General features: G+C 42.9%; 1 protein-coding gene across 1 annotated transcript; it reads left to right on the forward strand.

The window, feature by feature from the left end:
• The first annotated feature begins 2,074 nt into the window (after window positions 1-2,074).
• VLDLR (very low density lipoprotein receptor) lies at window positions 2,075-22,292 on the forward strand. The gene is given in 24 exon segments (XM_030567188.1): window positions 2,075-2,419; window positions 8,265-8,384; window positions 10,345-10,467; window positions 11,546-11,672; window positions 12,817-12,884; window positions 12,887-13,180; window positions 13,484-13,606; window positions 13,697-13,759; window positions 13,762-13,796; window positions 13,798-13,819; window positions 14,349-14,468; window positions 14,546-14,593; window positions 14,596-14,616; window positions 14,619-14,669; window positions 15,312-15,483; window positions 16,183-16,407; window positions 16,718-16,836; window positions 17,458-17,597; window positions 17,949-18,090; window positions 18,438-18,584; window positions 20,063-20,152; window positions 20,602-20,679; window positions 21,249-21,421; window positions 22,249-22,292. Coding segments are annotated over 24 exon segments (2,793 nt in total). The 5' UTR covers window positions 2,075-2,163; the 3' UTR covers window positions 22,285-22,292.
• The last annotated feature ends 3,149 nt before the right edge of the window (window positions 22,293-25,441 follow it).

The following is a 25,441-nucleotide window of genomic DNA, read 5'->3' on the forward strand; positions in this document are numbered from 1 at the left end:
CCAGGGCTGGGTCCCGGTTTTCTGCTGCCCTAAGCAGCGAAAAAAAAAAAAAGCCGCAACAGCGCGATTGCACCGCTCTGCTCTTTGGCAGCAATTCAGTGGCAAGTCCATCACTCTGATAGGGACTGAGGGACCCGCCGCCAAATTGCCGCTGAAGACCTGGACATGCTGCCTCAATAGCGGAGGGAGTGCCGCCCCTTGGTACTGGCCAACCCAAGCACCTGCTTCTTTAGCTGGTGCCTGGAGCTGGCCCTGAGTATAACCCACCAGCTCCTGGGTGTGGTGTTCTGTCCCATCTAGTAGTACTGGGACTACATAGAGTGAGAGAGAGAGAGAGAAAATGAGTCTGCTCCACAGCCTTAGCTAGCAGCCATGTGGCTTTTAGCTTATGTGGTAGAGGCTCATGCATTAAGTTTCAGAGGTGCCAGGTTCAATTCTGCCCGCTGACGACTGAGGTCTGTTGGCATTACAGCAGCATAGGTGTTGGGTAGTGGACAATATAGGCTCATTCCTCATACATACATTGATATTAGAGATGTGATCCCTAGATTCATTCCAGATATATGAAGTTAAACATTGCTTCTTATAGCAAGCACCAAGCCCAGTGACTACTGCCCATTTAGGGCCTTGAGAACACTCCATTCCAATGTGGTAGTACAATATGTCTTTCACGGGATCATGTAAAATGGCACAACTTGATAAGATCCAAGAAGAGCATCACTGAAGACAGCATACAGGGAAATGTTACAATATCCAAGAAGTCTAGAAACTAAGAGATACTGTTTCATCAATGGACTCATAGGCACAGCTCTAAAAACAGATATATTTTAAACGTAGGCTGAGAAAGATTTAGCGTGGCATTTAATGTCAACAGACTGAAATAGCAACCGCCTCTTTCCATTGTTTTTAGGATTCAGCAGCTTGAGGAGCTTTCTGACTATATCAAGGTATTAATAGCCTGGTATATAATATTAACATAAAATAACAGATCTACTAAAATATGTGGATAAGAAAAGAGGAGCATTAACACTTAATTATAAATTCTAAAAGTACCATAAAGAAACAAATATGTTTTATACAGATCTCGCTTTTCTTTCACAAAGACTTATAATTGAATGTTAGAAAGTCTACAAAAGAAGAATAAAACTACCAATTCTTCCCCTTAAATAAAAGGTTAAGATTTTAATTCTAGGACCTCAACATATAATTGTGTATAATTAGCAATTAACTATAATCCTTGATGAAAGAATGCAGAAGTAGCAATTTTCTTCCTCAGTAGTAGGGATGTGTTCTTTTAAGTCATATTCTATTACAGAAGGAAAACCACATGTATGCATACATGCATGCATGAACAGAAGTCTAAAAGACAGTTATTTGGAGAAAAAATCAGTTTGCAAAGTGAATTTCAATATGCATTGTTATTAATATACAAACTAGAATAGTGGATGAGAGAACGCAGAAGAAGCAATTTTTCTCTGAAATATGTTATTTTGGGTGGCTTTCTGTGCAGAGGATAAACTACATGCATGTAACAAAAAATCAAAGGAACTGTATTTTCAGAAAATACTCAGTTTTCACTAGAGTGAGTCCATGTTTATATGCAAGTTTTTAAATATGCCAACTAGAAACCTGGATGAGCGATTTCTACTGATGCTTATTGTTAATAATAACATAACAGTCATTAACCATCATAACTCTATATCATTCCCTGTCACAGAGAGCAAGGCACAGGCATGTCCAAAAATCATCCCGGAGCATACATTCCCCGCCCATCACTTCCCATCAAGTCTACGTTAATGTGCAGAAGCACAGGTGCCTCCAACGCTGTCCCCCGGCCGCCCCCGAGGAAGCCCCTTGGCAGGAAGTCACTACTTACTGCGGCAGCCGCTCGCGCACAGGTGCTGCCAACAGCTCGCAGCAGCTTCACGCGTGCGGCCGTGCCCCTGCCTTGCCCAGCAGCAGCGCCCGGCTGGATGGAGGAGGGCGCACAGCTGCGATCGGCAGGTTGCGTGGATCAGGAAATTAGGGCAGGCGGCGGGGATTGGAGGCGCTCGAGAGCCAACCAGCGGCCGGCGGGGGCCCTCGTGAGTCACCGGCGGCCGCCGCACACAGGAGCTGGGCGGTTCGTATAAAAGCGTCGTGGGGACACCCTCCCCCTTGTGCATGTCTCTGGCTCGCTACTCCCCACCAGCTTGGGCTGGTGTGCGTGCTCCCCTCCTTCCTGCCGGAGCTGTCTTCCCTGCAGGCGGCCGGGCAAGGTGCCGAAAACAGGGGAGCTCCCCCCGCCCCACCTCCGCGGAGGCTGCTAACTTGTTGTGCGCGCAGCAGCTGCTGCACAGTATGGGCACGTTCTCGCTCCGGGGGCTCTGGCTCCTGGCGACGCTCTGCTGGCTGCTGGTCGAGCGCGGCTCTGTGCAAGGTGAGTAGCGAGCGTGAGGCTCGGGGCGTTTGTATGTGGTGTCCCTGCTCCCTCCCCTGTGTGTCTCGGCCCTGCAGCCGGGCCGGTAGGGGGTGGGCGCGTGCTGTTGAATTGACACGAGCCCATTTTCACGTGAGGCACCTCTGCGGGGACAATGGGGATTTAGTTCCTTTCCCCACCCCCGGCGCGTGCTGGGGAATCCTGCCTTCAGTCAAACTGCACGTAGGTTACTGAGCTGCTGCAGCCAGAGGGTCCCACTGGAGGAGAGCAGGGCGCGCTCAGGCAGGCTCGTGACGAGCCGTGTTTCGGGGGGAGGGCCGCGCAGGGAAAGAGTGGTGGAGGAACTGCTCCTCCTCCATAGCTCCGCAGCTCAGTAACAAGCACGGATCCTGTCTCTCCTGAGCGTGCAGGAGCATGGGAAAGTCGGAGCCCTGTGGCCTGAAGACCTGGGTAGAGGAATAGCTTATGGAGGGGAGTACCCCTCCCTCCTCCTCCTACGTGGAAGGGGAACGATTCCCTGTCAAACCTGGACTTCCCCACTTGCTGTGGATTGGTGGTAGGTGGGCCCCAATCCCTACGGCTTTATTAGTTTGCCATCCAAACAATAGACGCTGAGGAAACGACTTGAGTTTTGTAAGAGCCCATTACAGGGTTTCACTCTACTTACAATTCCTGCAAGAAGCATGGTAAGGTTCACAGAACTTGTCACAATAATAGGGGCTAATTATACTTGGATGCCTCCTTATTCCAGCTGTAGGGTGTTTGGGGAAAGAGAGGCTGAAGGGCTTGCATAATACAGGGTGGGGGAGAGGGAGACTGTAGTGTGCACTATGAGCTATCCAATACTGTATAGCTAAATACTGAATGAGTGTATTTCAGGAGTTATTTAGTGGTTCCTGTGTTGCTCTAACAGCTAGTGACACTAGCCCTAGCTCAGGCCAACTACAGTTTCTGTTTTTGTGTAAATGCTTTTTTGGTTGGCATTGTGGGGAGGGAGTGAACTTTGAGTTTTTAGCCACAAACCTGAAAGAATAACTTAGAGTTAATTATCCTGAGTGTGTGTTTATGCCCATATGTAGGTGAGTCTTTTTTAAGCTGTTCTGCCTACAGCTGCTAAACCAAAAAGCTAACACTTGCAATGATACCTTGGTATTGGTCAGCCAGCTAGACATCAAATCAAAACTATCAATTAGGGTTCACCACACCTGTTATGATGACTTGCATTGTTGCTGTCTGGCAACTGCTGCATGTACTAGCAACTTGAGATTTTTAGGACTGGGAAATGGTGGGTTAGTTGGGAGAAAGTGTGGCATTTTCTAAAATGCCATGCTATCAGAGGCCTTGCTGACACTGGCAGTCCTCCTTACTTCAGGAAAGGGACAGTCAACACCTCCAAGCAGATTTCCTTAGTCAGTATCAGCACTTCATATGACACACTCCTTGCCATAGAGAAAACATGAAGTAGCTAGAACTGCTTCCAGGGATAAAGGGAAGAGCATGTAATACTCCCTCTACTGTATACAAAGTAGTAATGAACAGCTGTTTCTTTCTAATCTTGAGTGGTGTAATAGTGATATCACTGACAAAGCATGACCTTAACAAGCATTGAGCCCCTCTGCTCACAGCAGGCTCCCAATTGGGGTGTGTGGGAGGGAGACTTGGGAGGGTCACAGTTTCCCCTATAGAAAGGGTGAGTGCCTGACAATCACAGGAGGACACTCAATATAGTAACTGAAGACTTCTGTTCCATGTAGGCCTCCTAAATGCTGCTGCAGCAACAGGCCCTGGATGGGAAGCAGGTTAGGAGAGAAGCAGATGGTTGGGTGGGATCCTTCAGCTCATCCCTCCCAGCTTCCCCTGCCTGGGGCTGTGCTGAAGGTCTGGGGGTCAGGAGGGGATGCTGTCTGGTTGTGAAGGATGGGGGAGCAGTATTTAATGGGTGCAGGCTTTGGCTCTCTGCAGGCTTGTTGCTGTACCAGTCATTCTCACTTGCCAGGACCTAGCTCCTTGCCTGTTTCACTCCCCTGCTGTCTCTGCAGAAGAAACAGACATGCTGGAGTCTGGTGGGGAGTCTAGAAAGGGCTGGGTCCCAGCAAGGACAATCTGGGTGAAAATCAGTAATGTTAGAAATGGCTTTTTGAAAACTGCTAAATGCCAAAAATAAAGAGTTGTAGCTATGTACATCTACAACTGAAGTGGCTTAGGCTGAAACCAGCTAAAGCAGTGGATAAGAACTATTGGTCAATATAGACCTCCTGGTATGAACAAACCATAAGGTAAAGGGGCTCATGCATCCAGAGTCAGTCAGATGGTAATGATCTGTAATCTCGAAGTACTTAACATCAAAACACTAAAGATGTGACCTTGCCCTTTCATGCTTATGTCCCAATATAATCAGCAACTTCTGCTTCTAGGTTACTGTTGCTAGCTAACTGCTTGCAGCACTTCACAGAACCCATTCTCAAAGTACTATGCAAACTCTAAGCATTAGCTAGCAGTATCTAGTATGTAACAAATCAGGAGGGGGAGGAAGAAATCCAAGGTAAAGGATAGCTCTGCCACTACCCCTGTGTGTAGCAAAAGACAAGTACTTCTGAGTCTAAAGACAGAAATGCATTAGTGTCTGTAATCTGAAGGCTCCTCTGTGGGGTGTAGGCCATTCCTATTCTAGTGACAAAATAACTTAATGTAAAGTCATTTGAAGAGCAGCTGTTTTGTGTAGCTGGTTCAGAGCCCTAAACCTGGAAGTCTTTTGGAACAAAACACATCCTTAAATAGTAAAGGTTAACTACTTGTTCCTACAGACTAGTACTATTACTTCAATTTAATTGCTACTGCAGCGGTTCATTTAAGTACCAAGTGATTAAATTTCCCCTGGAGTTAAATGCATAAATGCAGACTTGCAGAGAATAATGCAGATGTCACTAGAGTTGCAGTAATGTGTTCTATGTAGATGTTGCATCTACAACTAGGCATGCTTTCTGAATGTGGTGTTAAACTTTGTTTTTCTTGAATGATCCCATTTTGGCATGGGAATGAAAGGTCTAGTGTTGGGACTCATCTCATGCTAGATTATGACCTGTCACTCTCTTCATCTGCCCCAAACAATAGCATGTTTGCTTCTGACTACCTGCCCTCTCTGCTGGCTGGTTAACTTCTGCATGACATGCAAGGCTGGAGTGGATAATCATAGCAAAGATCTGACTAAATCAGTTCAATTTAACTGGTATTTCACTATTGTAATATGTTCTATAAAATGTTATGTCATGACAGATCAGTTTGATTAGATCTAGTTTATCTGCTTTTCAGACATTGTAGCAATGAAAGATACTTAAACCCTTAAAGACAAGTTGCATACAAAACTTGAAATACATTGGCTTCCTAATGTAGGCTATTTGGCAGCACAGCATGCATTGACAACATGATGTTCTGCAGGTGAGTTTGCACTTGCCTTCACCCAATTTGTTCTGCCAGTACTCTTGGGACCACCTAGTGGCAAGTTGATGGCCACCCCATGTTATGCAGTGGACTTCCTGCTAACTAAGTCAGCAAGTTGACTGCTCTTGTGCTATAATTGAAGAGACTTTGTATATTGGCTTGTAGTTCACTCATCTAGAATAGATTGCAAACAACACATGGTGTGGGGGTTTCTTGTAAAAGCTAAAAAATAGATGCCTTCTACTAGCCTTGATGCCAATAAAATAACTTGTCAAACGATGCAACAAACAAGGGAGAAGACAAACTCTTGCATCATGCTATAGTTGCTCCTCTAGACATTAAGAAACAAATGTGAGCACACAAGACAAGGCTTGTGCAATTGCTAGGAAGACTGCTGCTGTACTGAAGCAGGTACTAGGTTGATATTAGTGTCTGTGGCATAATGTGATTATCCTATGAGGAATAAGGTCAGTCAGCTTCCATAGAACAAGTTGTATGGGGGGAACCTACTTATGAAACATGTACAGAAAGCTGTAGCAATTCCAGCTTGCAAACAGAATACATAATAGTGCAACAGAACTATACATTTGTGCCCATCTTTCCCTAACTCAAACACTTAGCAAACAATTCTAGTGCAGAAAATAAAACTAATGGCTTCTGATTTTTGAGGTACTGCCTTCAAATCCTATTGACAAATACTTCACGCTTCTAACTAAAACCAGTGCCAAACAAAGGCAATCTAAATGAGCTGCCCATGCACAAGGTCTGCATGAGGCACAACACTATCCTTGAACTTCTATGGTTAAACTTAGAGTGCTGTAAACTAATACTAAGACCGTATGCCCCTCATCCTAAGCATGGGGAAAAAGATGTGCACCTGTTCCTTAGTCATGAACATGTGCTAAAATTGAACTTGGGTCCAGAACTATAATCCTTGATGCTGGGGTGATGTCACAAAGGATGTGGTAGTCATGTAAACATGTAACTTACAGGGACCTGGTAATAGCTCATCTTTCTAACTGGTGTTAACACCAATCTCCTTTTCCTTAAAGCATTATGGGGGTTGCCTTTCTCTCAACAGTTGGGAGACCTAGTGACTTTTTTAAAGTAGTTTGTTCTGCTGCCCTAGATTTGAAGCTCTACTAACCAGTAGAGTATATAACTAGCATACTATTGCCAGACTCTTTAATTTCCATGTAGTAGGAAACTCTTCACTTCCACAACAGAGCTGAAAGCTAGCCTTCCTCCATATGCTGTCACAGACATAAATAGGCTGGGCTCCTTTCTAAAGCATCTAACTGAAGAACACAAGTGTGTGAATGCCACAGCTGTCAGTCTTGTTGCAGGGGCAGATTTGTTTTGGAAAAAGTGTCTATTTCTGCTATAGAGTGAGGTAACATGAGATACTGGCATGGAGAACATCACAGGATATGACAAGTCATTTTTGAAGCTTCCTAGGGTTAGTGGATTTCAATCCACTAAACCTCACCATGCCACACTCGACCAAACAGTCTACTTAACAAAATTTTCCAAACTGTAAGAAAAGAACTATTGTATAGATCAGTGATGCAGAGTGAGACACTCTTGCATTTGAAGTCAGACCAGGTAATCTTTCCCACACACTACCTACTTTTGCTTCCAAGTAGAAAGAGGCTTTCTTCCAAGTGTCCTGTATCTAAAACATCCCTGAAGCATGTATTGCCTTGCAAACTGCAAGGTATAGACTGCAGTCCTTTAGCGATGATGACATCATTCTAAGTCTCTGGCCTCTTGACAACTCAGTTGATATCAGTAAACTTCTCCACTAAATTCCTGAGTCAAATGTGGTGTCCACCTGGTCTCATAACACTTCACACTGGCCTGAAATGATGCACTATTAGCAATGAAAGCCAGTGGCTCTCAACCTTTAGTCTGTTGTACCCCTTTCAGGTATCTGTCTTGCATACTTCCAAATTTACCTCCCTTAAACTAATTACAAAATCAGACAAGTGTCACAGCACACTATTACTGACAAATTGCTTGCTTGTTACCATTTAATGATGATATCAATTAGAATATAAATGTTGTACTTGCATTTCAGTGTATAACACATAGACAATGACTGGTTTCTATTGCTGTATGGAATCTTAGTTTGTACTGACTTTGCTAGTGCTTTTATGTAGCCTGTTCTAAAATAAGCAAATACCAAGAGTTGATGTGCCCATGGGAGTATATGTACCCTTGGTGGAGAACCACTGATCTAACTGCTAATGAACACCAAGTAAGCATTCTTAATGACCTCTACAGTCTTTGTGAAACAAGGGATTCAGTTCTTGTCCCACTATCTTGAGCAACAGCTTCCAATGCTAAACTGACTACAGTAAATGTACCTGTAGTAGCTTGACTAAACTGACTTTCTTACCTCAAGGTGCAAGAGCAAAATGTGAAGAATCTCAATTCCAGTGCAGTAATGGACGCTGTATAACTCTGTTATGGAAGTGTGATGGAGATGAAGACTGTTCTGATGGTAGCGATGAAAGATCCTGTGGTAAGCCCTTGTACAACTGCCAAGTCTTCCTTGAGTAAGAACCCCATTGGTGGGGCATAACAGTCTTGCTTAGGAGAAGAGTTCCACTGATGCTAATATCTGGCTAGTGGTGAGTAAGCCAGGCAGAGGGAGGAAGTCAATGGGCTCAAACTAGGGTTTTATAAGAGATCCAAATCTAATGCAATTTTGGTCTTGTTCAAGAATAGTGTATTCTCACACAGGTGTAGCTTGAAAAATTGCATTCAGGCTTCTGCAGGATTGAGTCCAGGCAGCTATAGTGTCCTAGCTGAACCTCAAAACAACTTGTTCTGTCTAGTCCAAGGTAGTTGACCCCTCCCATGGCTATAAAGACATCACTTAAGACAGTGACAAATTTGAGCATAAAGCTCAGTCTCTATGACAAACATCTTCCTAGATGGTTGAACAGCTTAAAATCAAGTACTTCATTTGGCTGCCCCATGAGGCTATCTTTAGGGGTACCCCTCTTTCCAAATATGTCTGTCTGCAATGGTGGTCCATAGCTCTCATTGTCCAGAGACAATCTTCTTTTCTTAGAGTTGTACAAGGAAACTGACAACTGGTCAGCTTCCTTCTGTCCAAGCTCCTTACAGCTGCCTGTGCAGTCCTAGACCATTTTGTCAGCAATCCCTTGACAAACATGGAGCTGAAAAGGGGAAAACTAGCTAGCATGCTGTTGCTTGCTTTCTCCTGCAGTGTACCTCTGAACTAGCTACATATTTTTACTTCAAACCGGTTTACCACTGCAGTGCAACTTTGCCTTCAAGAATTTGTCAAACCAACTCTTCTAAATAACAAATCATAATAGATTAATATTAGTGACATTATGGATTACAGCCTCCACTTCCTTTCACCTAGCACATCAGGTAGTATTAAATTCCCCCGGTATCCATTTCCAGCATGTCTAGTCACATGTTGACTAATCACTGATTAAATACAATACTTGCATTTGTTAAAGGACTGAATTGAATTTCCTGTGCAAAAGAGGAACACTGTAATCTATATTGCAGATTTAGCTCTTCAAAAACAAGAGGAGTTTTAAATCTGTCAGAGCACCACATTAGGTGAAACTTCATCTGCCAGCAAACATGTACTCTACAGTGGCTGTACATCTGCTACACCTACTTTTTAGCAAACATCTTGGTCAGATTATTCTTAATGTCAATAGTACCATATCTGTCAATATTTGTTTGACAGATATCGCAGCTTCCTTCACCTTCCCCATACCTTTGAACATCAGTTCTCATTTCCAATTAACATCTTTACTACCAAACTAGACTTCTCTTGCTGGCCTCTTGAAAGCAAAAAGTTGAAGTGCAAAAAAGACCAAAGGCTGTTACTTTCTATCCAGGCTAAGTACTTGTGTATACACTTTAAGCTGTAATGCAGAGGTGAAAACCACTCTAATTCAGTCAGACTCTATTGAATTCCCCCTTGTGTACAATTTAGAATTCTTACCTGTTAGTCTAGATTAGGCTGAAGTATTAACACTTCAGACTTAAATCTAATGTCCACTGATCAACTCAAAACTCATGAATTGTTGGCTAAATATTGGCTGGATTGCTGTACCTGTGCAATATCTTACAAATGGGTACAAGCAGATGTTTGTCTTGCATCTGTAATAGCTTAACTCTTTGAAAAGGCCACTTTCTTTGCATCCAATTTACTCAAACTATTAGTGCTTTATAAAGCAGCTTTGAGCATTATCTTCATTCCTCCCCTTGACAGTGGCAATTCTTTGAAGGCTGTAAAAATATCTCACTGCTCATAGCAAACATATTAATTGGTACAACTCTTCAGAAGTTCACTCATAACAGAGTATCCTAAACATCCATTAGGCTTGCAGTAAAATGCTCATGGCATCTAAGGTCCTCAATCATTTTAGGAGATTAGCTGTTAAGATATAATTATATTTAAACATACTGGAACTCTTACTTTGCAGTGAAGAAGACCTGCGCTGAATCTGACTTTGTGTGCAGCAGTGGTCAGTGTGTCCCTAACAGGTGGCAGTGTGATGGGGATCCAGACTGTGAAGATGGATCTGATGAAAGCCCCGAACTGTGCCGTAAGTGAGCCTATCACTGTGCTGACAATCAAATTAATCTGAGCAGGAAAACAATCTTTCAAACTGTCCATCTTGTTGCCTGTCATCATAACTCCTAGGTTTAAAACTAGCCTCTTTTTCTAAGCAATCAGTTGCCTATACCTGCTGCTTGAGCTCTTCCCCAAGCTACCCTCAATTTAAGGTACTAGGGTATTCTCAGCTCTATTTGCAAGCCCCTTCAAGGAACAGTCTTCAGAGTTAGAAATGATCTTTTCAGGAACAGGAGAGACTTCAGTGTCCAATTTTAATCTTTTGGTACCTTTATAAAGCCCCTATTACCTTTGTAATCCTAGGGAGACCTGTGGGCTACTAAGGCTGTTACATTTCCACATAACAGGGATATCTGTAATAGAATGTCTGAAGATGTTTGAGCATGTCCTGGAATTGCCTTGTCCTCCTGCCATTGATGCATTCTGTAGACTCCAATTCAGTTATGGGAACCAGAGTAGGAGACCTTAACTCAGTTTCTAACCCTCTTGATTGTGAATACAGCACTCTAAAGGGAACCACATAGCCCTGGCTGCACCTGAAAGTCAGTTCATGCACCCACTGCTACAGTATAACAAAGGGGAAAAACCAAGTAAAACTTTCATGTGACTGCACATGCAGCCTAACTGCCTTCTAACTAACTTAACCCTACCCTGTATCACTCCTCCCCTGAGAATGAAACAGTAAGTCTAAAATAACTACACATGCCATACAAATAGACATCAGAAATACCATCAGCATAATTCATAAGGTAACCTGTAACTCCATAGCCCAGACAACCATCCTTCTCCTAGAAAGACCTAAAGCCCTTCTCAGTGACCATTAGAAATGGTCAAAGTATTAGAACGGACTCTACATTTCACTTTCCACTGTCCATGCCAACAGCAGTCAACCTACAGCAGCTTTGCTATTTGTGAAAGTGTAATGTCAGGATTTAAACATTAGTCTGAATCCTGAACTGCTTTCAGTAGAAACTTTAAAACCTAAACTCTAGACCTCCTAAGTAGCTCTTGAAACTGACCCCTGTCTCCCCAAATTCAATCCTCAATAGACATGAGAACATGCCGGGTAAATGAAATCAGCTGTGGTCCTCGATCAACTCAGTGTATCCCTCTGTCCTGGAAATGTGATGGTGAAAATGACTGTGACAGTGGTGAAGATGAAGAGAATTGTGGTAAGGGAAGAAACACAGCCACTGCAGAGAGCCTGGTAGTTGGTACTCAAACTGTAATTCAGATTTCATGTTAGGAGGCTGTGTTCTTGCTTAGAGGAACTTAGCCTTTTAAATTTGTCTGATATTAGACCCCTAGCAGCACTTACAAGTGTAGTATGACCAAAATGAACAAATTTTAAAGTCACTTATGCAGTTGAACTTGCTGTAGGACTGGGAAGAGTAGTGTTTGATTATATGATGTGACTATACTAACAAACTCCAGTTGAGTTTACAGAAGTTAGTTCCAAGAGCACTGGTTGGCTATTCTACACAGCTAGTTCATCTTCAGGCCAAGTACATTTGGAAAAAAGCTAGACTGGACTACTACTTAGCAGCCTGTATATCTCCATACTATTATACAGTTCATTGGAGAGCAAAACTAATGGCATTTGCTTAGTGGTGATCTGCTCAATACTGTAATACTCATGTAGCTAGTCCCTTGTCATTTGGACTTCATAAAGCTGCTGTTCTATAAAGTCTCATAGCAGATGGCTTTAGCTGCTACACTAACTTACCACCTTCTAAACATGTACTAAAAGGGCTCTATCCCTAGATTGACAGCAGCTTATTTTTCTTAACATAGATGTTACCAAAGATGATACTAAAATCTAGCTTTCCCCAGCCTGTGCTTGCAAAGAGTGTGCAGAGCAGAACTTCCTCCCTGTTCTTCCCCACTGCCCTTCAGATGTTCAAGAACCAACCTATGTATGTCATGCTGGTATCACTGAATGCACATCCTCTGTATTTTGTTGCCTTGAAGATGCAAGGCACAGTGCCAAAGCTCACATTCTAAAACCAATGTCCTTCTAGTTGATACTCTAAGTCTAAGATTTAGATGCTATACCAGGCTTCAGAGTAAGGCTTGCATTGGGATAGATAGTAGGTTCACTTCCCATATTTGGATTCTAACAAACTAGAACCATTGGCAGTCAATGACTGCAGTGGCTGATTAGATTTCTGAAGTAAATACTTGGTAAGTGATCTTCACTACTACCTTTTGTGAAACTAGAGTTATGTCAATGAAGTTCTACCTGGTGTAGAAAACCAGATGGTGCAGTCATAGGTCTAAAATCCTGACAACTGATTGCATTCCCTCTCTACCAGGCAACTGTAACTTGTAGCCCAGCAGAGTTCACTTGCTCCAGTGGGCAATGCATCTCCAAAAACTTTGTCTGTAATGCCAAGATGACTGCAGTGATGGTAGTGATGACTGGACTGCACCCACCCCTACTTGTGGAGCACATGAATTTCAATGTAAAAGTTCTAGCTGTATCCCTATTAGCTGGGTATGTGATGATGATGCAGACTGTTCAGACCAGTCAGATGAATCTCTAGAGCAATGTGGCCGTCAGCCTGCCCATCCTGTGAAGTGTTCTCCTAGTGAAATACAATGTGGCTCAGGAGAAGTATTCCAAGACGTGGCGTGCGATGGAGGACCGGACTGCAAGGATGGAAGTGATGAAACAAACTGTCGTAAGTAATGAGCATTGGCTGCTAAACCCAGGGTTGGTGAGTCAGCCCTGAGGGGGCCACTCAGGGATTGGGGCAAAATCAGTAGTTGGTCCTGCTAGTGAAGGTAGGGGGCTGGACTCAATGGCCATTCAGGGTCCCTTCCAGCTCTGAGGCATATCTCCATATATTTAAGAGTGAAATTCCAACTCATTACTTTCCCTCTTTCAATCACTGGCTCTCCCAAAATGTCCTAAGGCTTCAAATACCTCCTGTAACTGAGTCACCAGACCGTCAAGATTCTAACTCTGCAGCACTTCTTTTCAGCTTCCCGGACTTGTAGACCAGACCAGTTCAGATGTGAAGATGGGAATTGTATCCATGGTAGCAGGCAATGTAATGGTATAAGAGACTGTCTAGATGGAACTGATGAGGTCAACTGTAAAAGTGGTAAGAACAGAACTAAGTGGCGAGACTCTCCTCCTCCTTTATAATAGGATTTCCTAGATTTTTGTCTAATGGCTTTTCCTCATCTGACAGTGATCAGTGCAACTGGATCTGGCAAATTCAAGTGCAGAAGTGGGGAATGCATAGACATCAGCAAGTGTGTAATCAGCAGCAAGACTGCCGGGACTGGAGTGGATGAACCCTTGAAGGAATGCAGTAAGTGAGCCACCTGCTTGGAATGTCACTCAACAGGCTTGAGACTGAGCCTTGTCTGCAAGAATCAGACAAAAGGCACTTGCACTAAGCAACTTCTAAGCTTGGGATGCTAGTTAAAGACTAAAGGATCTTGCTTCTAGTTAGAACTGAGCGTGGCTGCCTGTATCTTAACTTAAGTTTGCACATAACTGAAGTGACTAGTAGGTTGCTTTATGCCTACTCACAAACCAGGCTGCAGATAACTAAAACATAGTGCAGAAACCTAGCTCCAAATAGCACTGAGCTTCTCTTAGCTGAAGTCTGCAGCTGGTTCACTGCATGTACTTGCAGAACTATCTACCATGTCAATAACATGAACACCACATGCCCTATAGGACTCTAATAAGTGTCTGTTCCAAAGGAGTGTTGGCCAGTACTTGAATTTCTAGTGTATTCTAGAACTAGTAGCCTTCTAATGTAGATGGGCATGGACAGCCTGAGATTTCAATTAGATACAGAAACAGTTGTGGCAACTTTAACTGTATTCCAGACTTGAATGAATGCCTGGTGAACAATGGTGGATGCTCTCATATCTGCAGAGACCTAGTTATTGGGTATGAATGTGACTGCCAGCTGGGTTTGAACTGATAAACAGGGAAAACATGTGGAGGCAAGTATCTACTACCATCTTGGCCCCTAAATGAGTTAGTCTTATTGTTTCAATACTAACCCTACAGTCTTTCTTAGATATTGATGAATGCCAGAATCCTGGGATCTGCAGTCAAATCTGTATTAACTTAAAGGAGGCTACAAATGTGAAGTAGCCGTGGTTATCAATGGATCTAGCTACTGGACGTGTGCAAGGCAGTAGGTAAGCACAACTTCCAATACTGAATTTATCAGGAGCCCAAAAGTCTTAGAAATATAAGAAAAGGTAGCTTCTGAAGAGGCTATAACAAAGGTATACCAGAGTTACTGCACCTGGCTGGTGACCTACACTATGACTTCCCCATAGTAAATACGCTAGAGGATTGATTAAACTCTGCCCAGTGAATTGGGTTCAAGGAATTACCAAATCAGCCTTTGTGCTGTTAAGAACACAAAGGCTGAAGGCCTCACTGCAACAAGTCACTTGAACCATCATTCTCTGTAGGGTACAGGAAATCTTCTAGCAGCACTTAATTGAGCTCAATACCTCTATCCTGGTATGATCTTGTATATTGAGAACACTATTTGGAGGCAAAGGGAAAAATAGTTGCAAGTCTTTCAGGTTGAGCTATAAACTGCAGGAGACCTGTCCCTCTAAGCACTTATTGCTGGTGTGAAAGCATAGGGGAGCCAGTAGAGGCTGATACTTTAAGATCCTACTAATATCTCAGAACAGGAGTCTAGCAGTCACCATGTGCAATCAGCACTGTACTCAAAGCTTCTAAACATCTGGGATGATACTAGTGTATATAGTAAGAATGGTTTGTCAACTAGAATAGAAGGTAACTTCTAACTTCACTTCCAGGAAAAGAACCATGTCTGATTTTCACTAATCGTCGGGACATCAGGAAGATTGGCCTGGAAAGGAAAGAATACCTCCAGCTTGTAGAGCAGCTAAGAAACACCATAGCTCTTGATGCTGACATTGCTGAGCATAAACTCTTTTGGGCTGACTTTAGCCAAAAAGCAATTTTCAGGTAAACAACCTGCCTGCTTCAAACTTTCATCAAGTGTTTGTCCTCCTGAAGTTGTAGCTCTGAAAGTGGCTGGCTAAAGACTTCTAAACTTTCTAACTTAAGTCAGACAAGCATTCTTGCATACAGCTTGAATCTCTAAATTCCTAATTTCAGTAACCATAGCCTTGAAGTCATCCCACTCCTATTCAGTGGGATACTCCTTACTCAAGTTGTGCATGTACCCCTGTACTGAAGTTGGAGTTGCAGCCAAAGTATGAGCACAATTTGAGGACATCTGTTCTGACTAACCTTTTTAGTTGAACTAAACTCTGAACAAAAGGCAGTGAACATCCTGGGTCTAGTTTAAAATATTTCAATTTTGAGGCTAGCTACTTAACAATCCTCAAAAGCAGCAAAGAATCCTGTGGCACCTTATAGACTAACAGATGTTTTGGAGCATGAGCCTTCATGGGTGAATACCCCACTTCAGATGCAAGTGGGTATTCACCATGAAAGCTCATGCTCCAAAACGTCTGTTAGTCTATAAGGTGCCACAGGATTCTTTGCTGCTTTTTACAGATCCAGACTAACACAGCTACCCCTCTGATACTTAACAATCCTTATGTTCAAGATTTGTACACATACTCCAGACTGCTACTGGAGTATCTCTTCTGTTTCAACCACCATACACAAGACTAAATCTAATCTTTTCTCTTCCAGTGCCTCACTTGATAGTCGTGACAAGGTGGGCAAACACTTAAAAATCATAAGCAATGTACACAGTCCTGCAGCAATTGCTGTTGATTGGATCTACAAGAACATCTACTGGACTGATTCAGCTTTAAAGAGTATCTCAGTGGCTAGTCTTGATGGTGCCAAAAGGAAGGTTCTCTTTAATACAGACCTAAGAGAGCCAGCCTCCATAGCTGTGGATCCTCTCTCTGGGTGAGCATTACACTGTACAACAGACTAGTACCAAGATGACTTGGCATTATACTTACCTAGATTAGTAAGCAAACTACAAAGCAGTAAGCTGAAAGCTGTTTAGCAACAGGCTGGCAGAACATAACCATTGAAGGTGACAGGCTGAGCACACTGGAGGATGCTTGGCTCAGTCTTGTATCAAGCAGTGTCTAGATTAAGTCTAGACCTTCTGTAGCTACAATAACATGAAGCAATACTACTTTGTAGTAAAGTGTAATTTAAACTACAATATAGCTAACTGCAGACTGCCTAATGACTTGATTCTTTACAGCTTTATGTACTGGTCTGACTGGGGTGAACCAGCCAAAATAGAAAAGGCAGGAATGAATGGACTCAGTAGACAGCAACTGGTGACAACAGACATCCAGTGGCCTAATGGAATTGCACTAGGTATTTCATGTTTTTGCAAAATTTCCCTGGGAGTCCAAAATTTCAGTCCTTCTGAAAGACATCAGATCTTCAAGAAATCTCAGTTTTGCAAGTCAAGACTCCCTGGAAAGCTTGTGGATGGTAACAATGAGAAGGCATCGAACCCATAGGATGCAGCCATGGCCTCTAGGCACTAAGCATTCAAGCTTCTGCCACTGTCCTTTGACCAAAGCTGGCAATTTTTAGAATTGAATGTCTTTTGAAGTGTTCTCCCCATTAATGGTGTTTTTAACAAAGCAGATGCTTGCAGATAACATGCTACCTCATTCATGAGGTAGCACCAACACATGGAGTACCATTGTAGTGCCATAATTAAGGCAATTTTTTGTCATCTCCATCCAGAGAACATCAATCTAGGTGCTGCTGTGGTATGCAGCTGCCTTCTCATATAAATAGTGCATTTTTTCTTGTGGGGAAACCTACCAGTGGAAGCTGGGTGCACATGCACTCTAGATGGCATTTGTCAGCTCTTATTAACCCAAAGTTAAATACCTTCAAAGGCAATCTGAATAGTGAGGCTTTCCAGGTAACACAAGTGCTTGTCAGATTCAATGTGCTAAAATGCAACTTCTCTCCTCCTAGATCTTGTAAAAAGCCGCCTCTACTGGCTTGATTCAAAGCTGCATATGCTGTCCAGTGTGGATCTGAATGGCCAGGATCGTAGGATTGTGTTAAAATCAAATGAGTTTCTTGCTCATCCTCTTGCTCTAACTATATTTGAGGTGAGAATAAGTCTCAAAGCATCCCAGTAGGGAACTGACTGTAGGCTCTCTTGCTGTATCCTGCCCCTTCAAAGAGACTAAGACTGCAGAAAAGCTGCTGCAGTGGGATTACTGAAGCAGAGTAGCAAATACAAAGCTGAATATATTCTAAGGCTAGTTATGAAGTTTAACAACTTCATGTTATAGTTGAGGCAACATGAGTGATCCTAATCTAGTTGAACTGCATAGATACTTCAGATTACTTGCACTCACTAAATCAGTTACCATGCACAGGGGAGAATTTATCCATCCCTGGTGATGGACAAACCAAACTGGTCCCAACCATAATAGGATGCAATAACTGTCTTCTAGGACCGTGTCTACTGGATTGATGGAGAGAATGAAGCAGTCTATGGTGCCAATAAATTTACAGGATCTGACTTGGCTACACTAGTGAACAACCTCAATGATGCTCAGGATATCATTGTGTATCACGAGCTTGTTCAACCCTCAGGTACTAGATCTAAACTCGCAATGTTAGACTTAAATTCTGCCTTGCTACTATTAAGTAGATCTTAAAGAAGCTTAAATCTCCCCTGTAAGGGAGTGAGGTGGGAGGTGAGCTCAACCTGGCCAAAAAGCACTAGGCAGAACTAGCACTACAGTAAAGGTGATGGTGCAGGGGGCTGTTCAGAGGTTTTCTGAAAAGAGTAAAGCTGTATACTGTGGCTTGAATTCCATGGGCTAGAAACTGTCTGGTATGTATGGACTAGCAGTATAAGCTCTGCCATGTACCAATGCTAAACAATTGTCTGCAAGACTAAAGCACTGGTCTGATTTTTAAATTGACTGTGCCAACAGGCACAAACTGGTGTGATGAGACCATGAAGAACGGTGGCTGTGAGTATCTGTGCCTGCCTGCTCCCCAGATAAATGAACACTCTCCAAAATATGCCTGCACATGTCCTACTGGATACAAACTGCAAGATGATGGCCTAAGATGTAAAGGTAAAGTGACACAACTGAAATTACTGTAGAGGGGACCTAATGAGGGACTCTTGCGCAACCAAGACTGTCGGGCTAGAGCATTACTGTAGGACTTAAGACTCTACTGTTCCCACATGAGTAACATTTATGTGGAGACTTAAACTGTGGCAATCTAACTGAAATACAAACTCTTGCAATGATCGTTGCATTACCTGCAAGTCTGTGCCTGACTTCTGCATATTCATCACCATATCTGTGAGCAGACCTTGTGCATTCCATCAGAATGGGGATGGGGGAGCTGACTGAGTTAGCTGGAACTTTCAGAGCCATCCACACCTTGCCTAACTCAGTAGTTCTCAGCCTTTCCAGTCTATTGTACCCCTCCAGGAGTTATCATCCATAGTACATGTTTCACCTCCATTAAACTAATGGCCTACAAAATCAGATCTAAAAGATAAGGGTCACTGCACACAATTACTAAATTGCTTTTTCTCTGTAGAGGGGGGTGGGGGAGATTTTAGTTTGTATTGACTTTGCTAGGGCTCTTATGAAGCCTGTAAAACTAGGCAGCTAGCTAGATGAGTTTGCATACCCCCCAGGTATATCAAGGTCTTCCAGAGAGTACATGTACTTCTGGCTGAGAACCACTGGCCTAACTTCCAACTTCTGTAACTAATCAAACACTAATGGATACAGGCTTGGGTGGGGGCTTCACTTAAGCTTCAGACAATAGCAGGGAAGTATCAAAGTTGAATGTTAACTCCTAACAGAGTAGGAGCGTAATCTCCTGCCCAGTTAGTCTAACTCACTGAGTGACCCTCAGACTGTAGTTACATGGCAGGCAAAGCTCTGTACAGGAATACAATTCCTATAGTAGCTCCTTAAATGACCAGAAGAACGTAAACTAGTTCAAGAGCACACTGTACAACAGGTGCATGGCTACTTAATGAACTCCAGCAGAATGTCACACTGATCAGCACTCCAAAAACCCATCCATGTATAACTTGATTTCAACAGCAATCACTGAGGAGTGAGCAAAATCTCTAAATGTCCTGGCAAACACAGTGCCTACCTAGCTTACATATTACAGCTTTGGATAGCTACCAACAGGCCCCTGTAAAACTTGAACTTGTTTCACTACTTAGTGAAACACCAGGAATCTGGTTCACTTCTGTATCAAAGCTTTAACAGTAAAACTGATGTATTCTAAATCTGGAGTAACAAACTTTTGATGCAAGCTATTGGCTTCTATGTAAAAGGCATATTTAACTGTCCAACCATACTTCCCAAAGCATCAGACTTCTGAGCAAAAACAAACCCAGCAGCTGAGATTGCAACTTCCTAGCAGAGTAAACCTATTGCATCCTCAGTCAAACTTGGTCCAGTAAAATCTAAAAGCTGCATGACCATTCTACCATCTGCTAAACACTCACAACCACAGCTTAATGGCAAGTTATTTCAGAGCTTCAGGATTAACTGGGTTCTTGATTTATAACCAGTTCTAGGTACTGGAACTACTGTGGCTTACATTGAGACAAAAGATACCAGCACAACAGAAAAACCACCAACTGTTGGACCAGTTCCTGGAGGTATTGGTCCCAATAACTCACTTTCAATCATGCATTAGTGACTGAGCAGGGTACACAAACTGGCTTCAGACAACTTGCATGCACAGGTTTAGCATGTTTGTGCTATCATGTGAAAGCTGAATGTGTTCCCTAACTTAAAAGGCAAGTGAGTAGTGCAGTGTATTAAGGCTAGTTCAAGCATGTCCTCTTGTGATAGCCTAGCATCTCATGTTGGCCATGAAAATTGCCAGTCAGGCTTTTTCCCTAGGGAATGCAATTTCATGCAACTAAAGAAAGTGGAAGAGTACTTAGGGGGCTACATGCTCTGAATTCATTCTTTACTTCTCACTAGCTCTAACAATGAGTAGAGAAGAGGCAATTCTTCACTATGGTCTGAGGAAGCTGCTAGCCTTGGGCTAAATTTAGCCAACCTAGCAGTGAATAATAGATTGTATGTATTCCTCTTCTAGGACACAACTTCAGCAGTACAGTGTCAGAAGTCAGTTCTGCCAAAGGAACTTCAGCTGCCTGGGCTATTCTTCCTCTGGGTAAGTGTACTTCGGTGCAGTGCTCTGATGTACCCAGCCACTCTACAGTAGGGTCTAACTCAACATTCCAAGGGATTGACCAGTCTGAAAATAAGTTCCTCAAAATAAAGATGCTTCCAAAAGCAGGACATAACATTCTGTGACATCAGTGCTAGAGGCGCACTCAGTTTTAAGAGGCATTAAATCTGCTAGAGTTGAAACTAAGCCCATTTAAAACTACTCCATTTGTGACATCCCATACAAAAGGAACCATGCACTTGTAAAGATCTAGTCATTCAAGTCTTGAGCATTATCACTTGATTTCTCTACTTACATAATCTGCTATCATATTCCACCAGCTCTAAAACCAACAGTCACTGCATGGTAACTGGTCTTATTGTAAGTAAGGATGCAACTAGGAAAAATATAGTAGCACATGCCTGTCCTAAACTAGTTGAGAACAAACTTCTGGCTGGCAATGGCTTGCACACATAGAAGAATTAAAACTGGACTATTACAGGACTTTGTTTGACATTCAGCTAAAAAGATTTATAGTTTGGCTTAGCTCACAACTTCTTTCTTTATTTCAGTATTACTGGCACTGGCAGCAGCAGCAGGTGGCTACTTCATGTGGCGTAACTGGCAACACAAGAATATGAAAAGCATGAATTTTGACAATCCTGTCTACTTGAAAACAACTGAAGAAGATCTCACTATTGATATTGGGAGACACAGCAGTTCAGTAGGACACACTTACCCTGCAGTAAGTATGGATGCTTGGTTTGGGAGTCAAAATGGCAGTTGGAGATTATGCTCTTGAAGTCTCAAGATGCAAAACATTGACTTGGTTTCTAAAGTAGTTACTCCTGACAAACTTGGCCAACCTTTCTATAACACAGTTGGATGGCATTGTCAGGTCTGAAGTGCAGATCATCTCCTTTCTAGACTTCAGTAAGAGACCAAAGGAAGACCCATAGCCAAAATACTAGGCTGAACATGGCAAAATAATGCCACAGCAGTTATGATACACCACTTTCTAGGCAGCTGAGACCAGGCTTGCCACCATGGCCAGGCAGCATGTAGAATTCCTGGTGGATACCTGGTACATAGCACGCTCAATACCTTTACAGCTCTATCAAATGAGCCTTGCAAAATATAAGGCTGCAATGGGGATGTTTGCCATACGTTTGAATGGCTTGCCAACAAGCTAGTTACTCTAAGCAGGGGTCCCTTTACAATGTCCCTCTATCAGTATTAATTGGCAGGTGAAGTGAGGCCAGTGCCCTACATACTCTTGGGGTATGGGAGGGTAAGTGGTTCTAGTAACATGCAGAGCAGCAAGCCTGGCTTCATCACTGAGTGTTTAGTAGCAGCAGTACAATATGCTTTAGATGTCACTTTTTAAAAGGAATGTTTTATGTTAATGTAACACAGCTCTAGCTTGCCTCTTTCCAAAGACAAACCTAAAACTCAATCTTGCAAAGATACAAACTGTAGAAGTCTCTGGAAGGACATCTTGCGCAGTATGAGTAGACTTTTTTCTTGCAACCCAAGACTTGCTTTTAATACACATTTGCTCCTTCCATACAGATCTCAGTTGTAAGCACAGATGACGATCTAGCTTGATTGTAGAACAAGAACACTCTAGTTGCCTGTTACCATCCAAAAAGACTGCCAAGTAGCTGAAGATTCTTCCAAGATGGAAGAATGAAGAAACCTTCTGTATGTGTGGAGCAAGCTTGTGTAAATATCTTATACAGATTACCAGAACTCTGTAAATATCTGTCCAATTCAGCTTTTGATGGTTACTAGTTATCTGTAACCCTGAATTTGTCAGTACTACCACTGACCAACTATTTAAAGCACTTTCAATAGAAAGCCATATTCCAGGAACAACTTGTGCTACAGTGTACCACCTGTACATATTTGTATAGGCCACTTGTAAATATTCTTGAACAATCACTATTAAGCACTTTGAAATATTTCAAATGTAAATTGTAAACTTTTTTCAATGGTTGGGTCACTGGCAATAGGAGAGAACAGGTTATTCAGATAAATTGCCAAAAATTTGTAAACATGTAATTTTGTACAAATTGTGAATCTTTCCTGCCTGAGACCCCTTAGGGGTGTACAGAGGATGCGTGCTCTATCAAAACCACTGTAAAGTTAAATGCTAAAATTAAAATGTTCACTGCACATGACTAGTCACTTTGACTCTTATTATAAATAATGGAATTAGAGCAGTTTTGGGGGTCCCAGCTAGATATGTCATTTGGATCTTGGCACCTTTCCTGTGAGCCTAAAGCAAGAAGAAATATTATTCTTCTTTCTGTCCTAAAACTCAAATTGGGAAAGCTAATCTAAACTAACTTTCCAGTATCTGTTTTGGCAGTACCCCAATAGCTAACACATCTACCAGATCTCTGCAGCATTAGCAGAATGCATAAAATTGCAATGTAAGTAATAGATCAAAAGGGCACAGTTCAGGATGGAACTGCTAACTGTAGAACTAATTTGACTTTCCCAGAAGTCAGTTACCTTAAATCCATCACATTGAGGGCTTTCATTGCTGTTTGCACCATACCTTAGGCTAAAACAGCAATGCTCTCAGCTTATAGCAGCTAGTGTGGGGGTCACTCCACACATTTGATGTCATCCAGGCTCTAAATTTCTACCCTATTAATGGAGAGGGAGTTTGGGTGCAGAAGGGTGCTCTAGACTGGGGTAGGGGATTGGGGTGCATAGTCTGGGAGAGTCCAGGTACAAAGGGAATTCTGACCAGGAGCAGGGGGTTGGGGTGCAGGAAGGGGTGTGAGGTAAGCTCTGGCCAAGAGGTGCTTACCACAGGCACCTCCTGGCTGGCAGCACAGTGGCATGCTCAGGTAGGCTGCTTGCCATGGTCCCATGCCACTCCCAGAAGCATCCAGCTGCTGGCATGTTGCTACATGCCCCAGGGAAGCAGGTCTCAGTACACTGCAAGTACCACCCCCAATTGCCCAGTTTCCAGCCAATGGGAGCTGTGAGGCTAGTGCTGGGGGTGCAGCACATGGATACCTGCTGCCCCCTCCCCACCCCAAGGGGCACAGACATGCCAGGAGCAATATGGACCCATGGCAGGCAGCCTGGCTGAGCACCCACTGTGCCCCAGGACTTCTAGCATCCTGGAAATGCAGCCAAAGAGCCTGGCAGGCAACACAAAGTTAGGCCACATGTTGCCCTGAGCTAGTGTGGTTATATTGAGCTCTGTAATACTTTTTCTACAGCTCAAAAGGCCTGTGGGACTTGTGCCATGTCACATTTGCATCACACTCATTTGGCTTGGATAGCCTTGCTTGGGTAAGGATAGATGGAGGTTTACTACATATAAATACAAAAGCTCAAACTTCTGAACAACTTTGTGGGCAAAGCCATCAACTCTGTAATTTGTCCTGTTAAACTTCTGATTCAGGACAAAGACATTCAAATGATGTAGCCCATGGCAGTATTAACTTTTGTCTAGCAAAAATTGCAGCACAAACTTAGCCTAAAGTGACATGTGGCAGTTACCTATTTTTAGTATGGGGATATGTGATCTAGCTTTTCAAAGAGCAGCTGGAAATACAGACAAATTCTAATGTGATTTCATTGAACCTGAAATTCTGCCTAAGTAGCCTGACCTCTGAATAGCATCCCTTTAAAATTGGCTTCCATGCATAAATAGCTCAGCAAGGCCACTTAGCTTTTCAATTAAGCTTGAAACTTGTCCATAAGGGGTGTCTAGTGTGCATGTAGAACCGCGGCATGAAACTAGGGCTAGAACCTTAAAGTCTCTAGAAGGGCAGACTACTGAGAGAGGAGGTATCTAGCTGGTATGGCAGTAAGAGCAGACAAGATTTGCACCTAACTCAGGCTGTCTTGCTACCCGCCAATACGGTGGGTAGCAATCAATTGCTCAGGGATTGATCTCATCTAGATACAAATATCAATTCAGGAACTCCTTCAACCTGAACAGTTGCGGAGTCAACATGGGGAGCTGCAGACATCGATCCTGCGCTGTGAGGACGGTGAGTAATTCAATCTTAGATACTTTGACTTCAGCTACATTATTCACATAGCTGAAGTTGCATATCTGAGATCTATTTTCCCCATAGTGTAGACTAGCCCTCAGACATGCAGTAGAGTTGAATGAAAGACTTCCTGTAACAGTCCTAAACTAAAATGGCTGTCATAAACAGAAGGGTTAATGTCTCACCTGTAAAGGGTTACAAGCAGTGAACCTGGACCACCTGACCAGAGGACCAATCAGAAGACAAGATAATTTCAAATCTCAGTGGAGGGAAGTCTTGTTTTTGTCTGTTCTCCCTGGGTTCTGAGAGTGACCAGATGTACTTACTATTTTGAACAGAAAATGAGCCTGTAGGTACAAGTAGAAAGGCAGTTTAGTCTTTTTGATTTCTTTATTTGCAAATGTTTTGCTGGAAGGATTTTAATTTTGTATTTGTGCTGGAGTGAAGGCTTCTCTCTAGTGTCTATAAGCTGAAAGACCCTGTAACCTTTACAATCTTAATTAGAGACGACTTTTACTTTTTCTTTTATTAAAAGCTCTTTAAGACCTGATTTTTTTTTCCCCCCTTGTTGAGGCTCAAGGGAATTGAGTCTCTACTCACCAGGGAATTGGTGGGAGAGAGAAGGGAGGGGGGGGAAGGTGGAATTAATCTGTTTTAGATTCAGAGCTTGAATCTGTATTACCTTTTGGGGAGGGGGAAAGGTGCATTCCTCTGTTTTAATCAAGGAGTTTGAATCA

Source organism: Gopherus evgoodei, chromosome 6, assembly GCF_007399415.2.
Source record: "Gopherus evgoodei ecotype Sinaloan lineage chromosome 6, rGopEvg1_v1.p, whole genome shotgun sequence".
NCBI lineage: Eukaryota > Metazoa > Chordata > Testudines > Testudinidae > Gopherus > Gopherus evgoodei.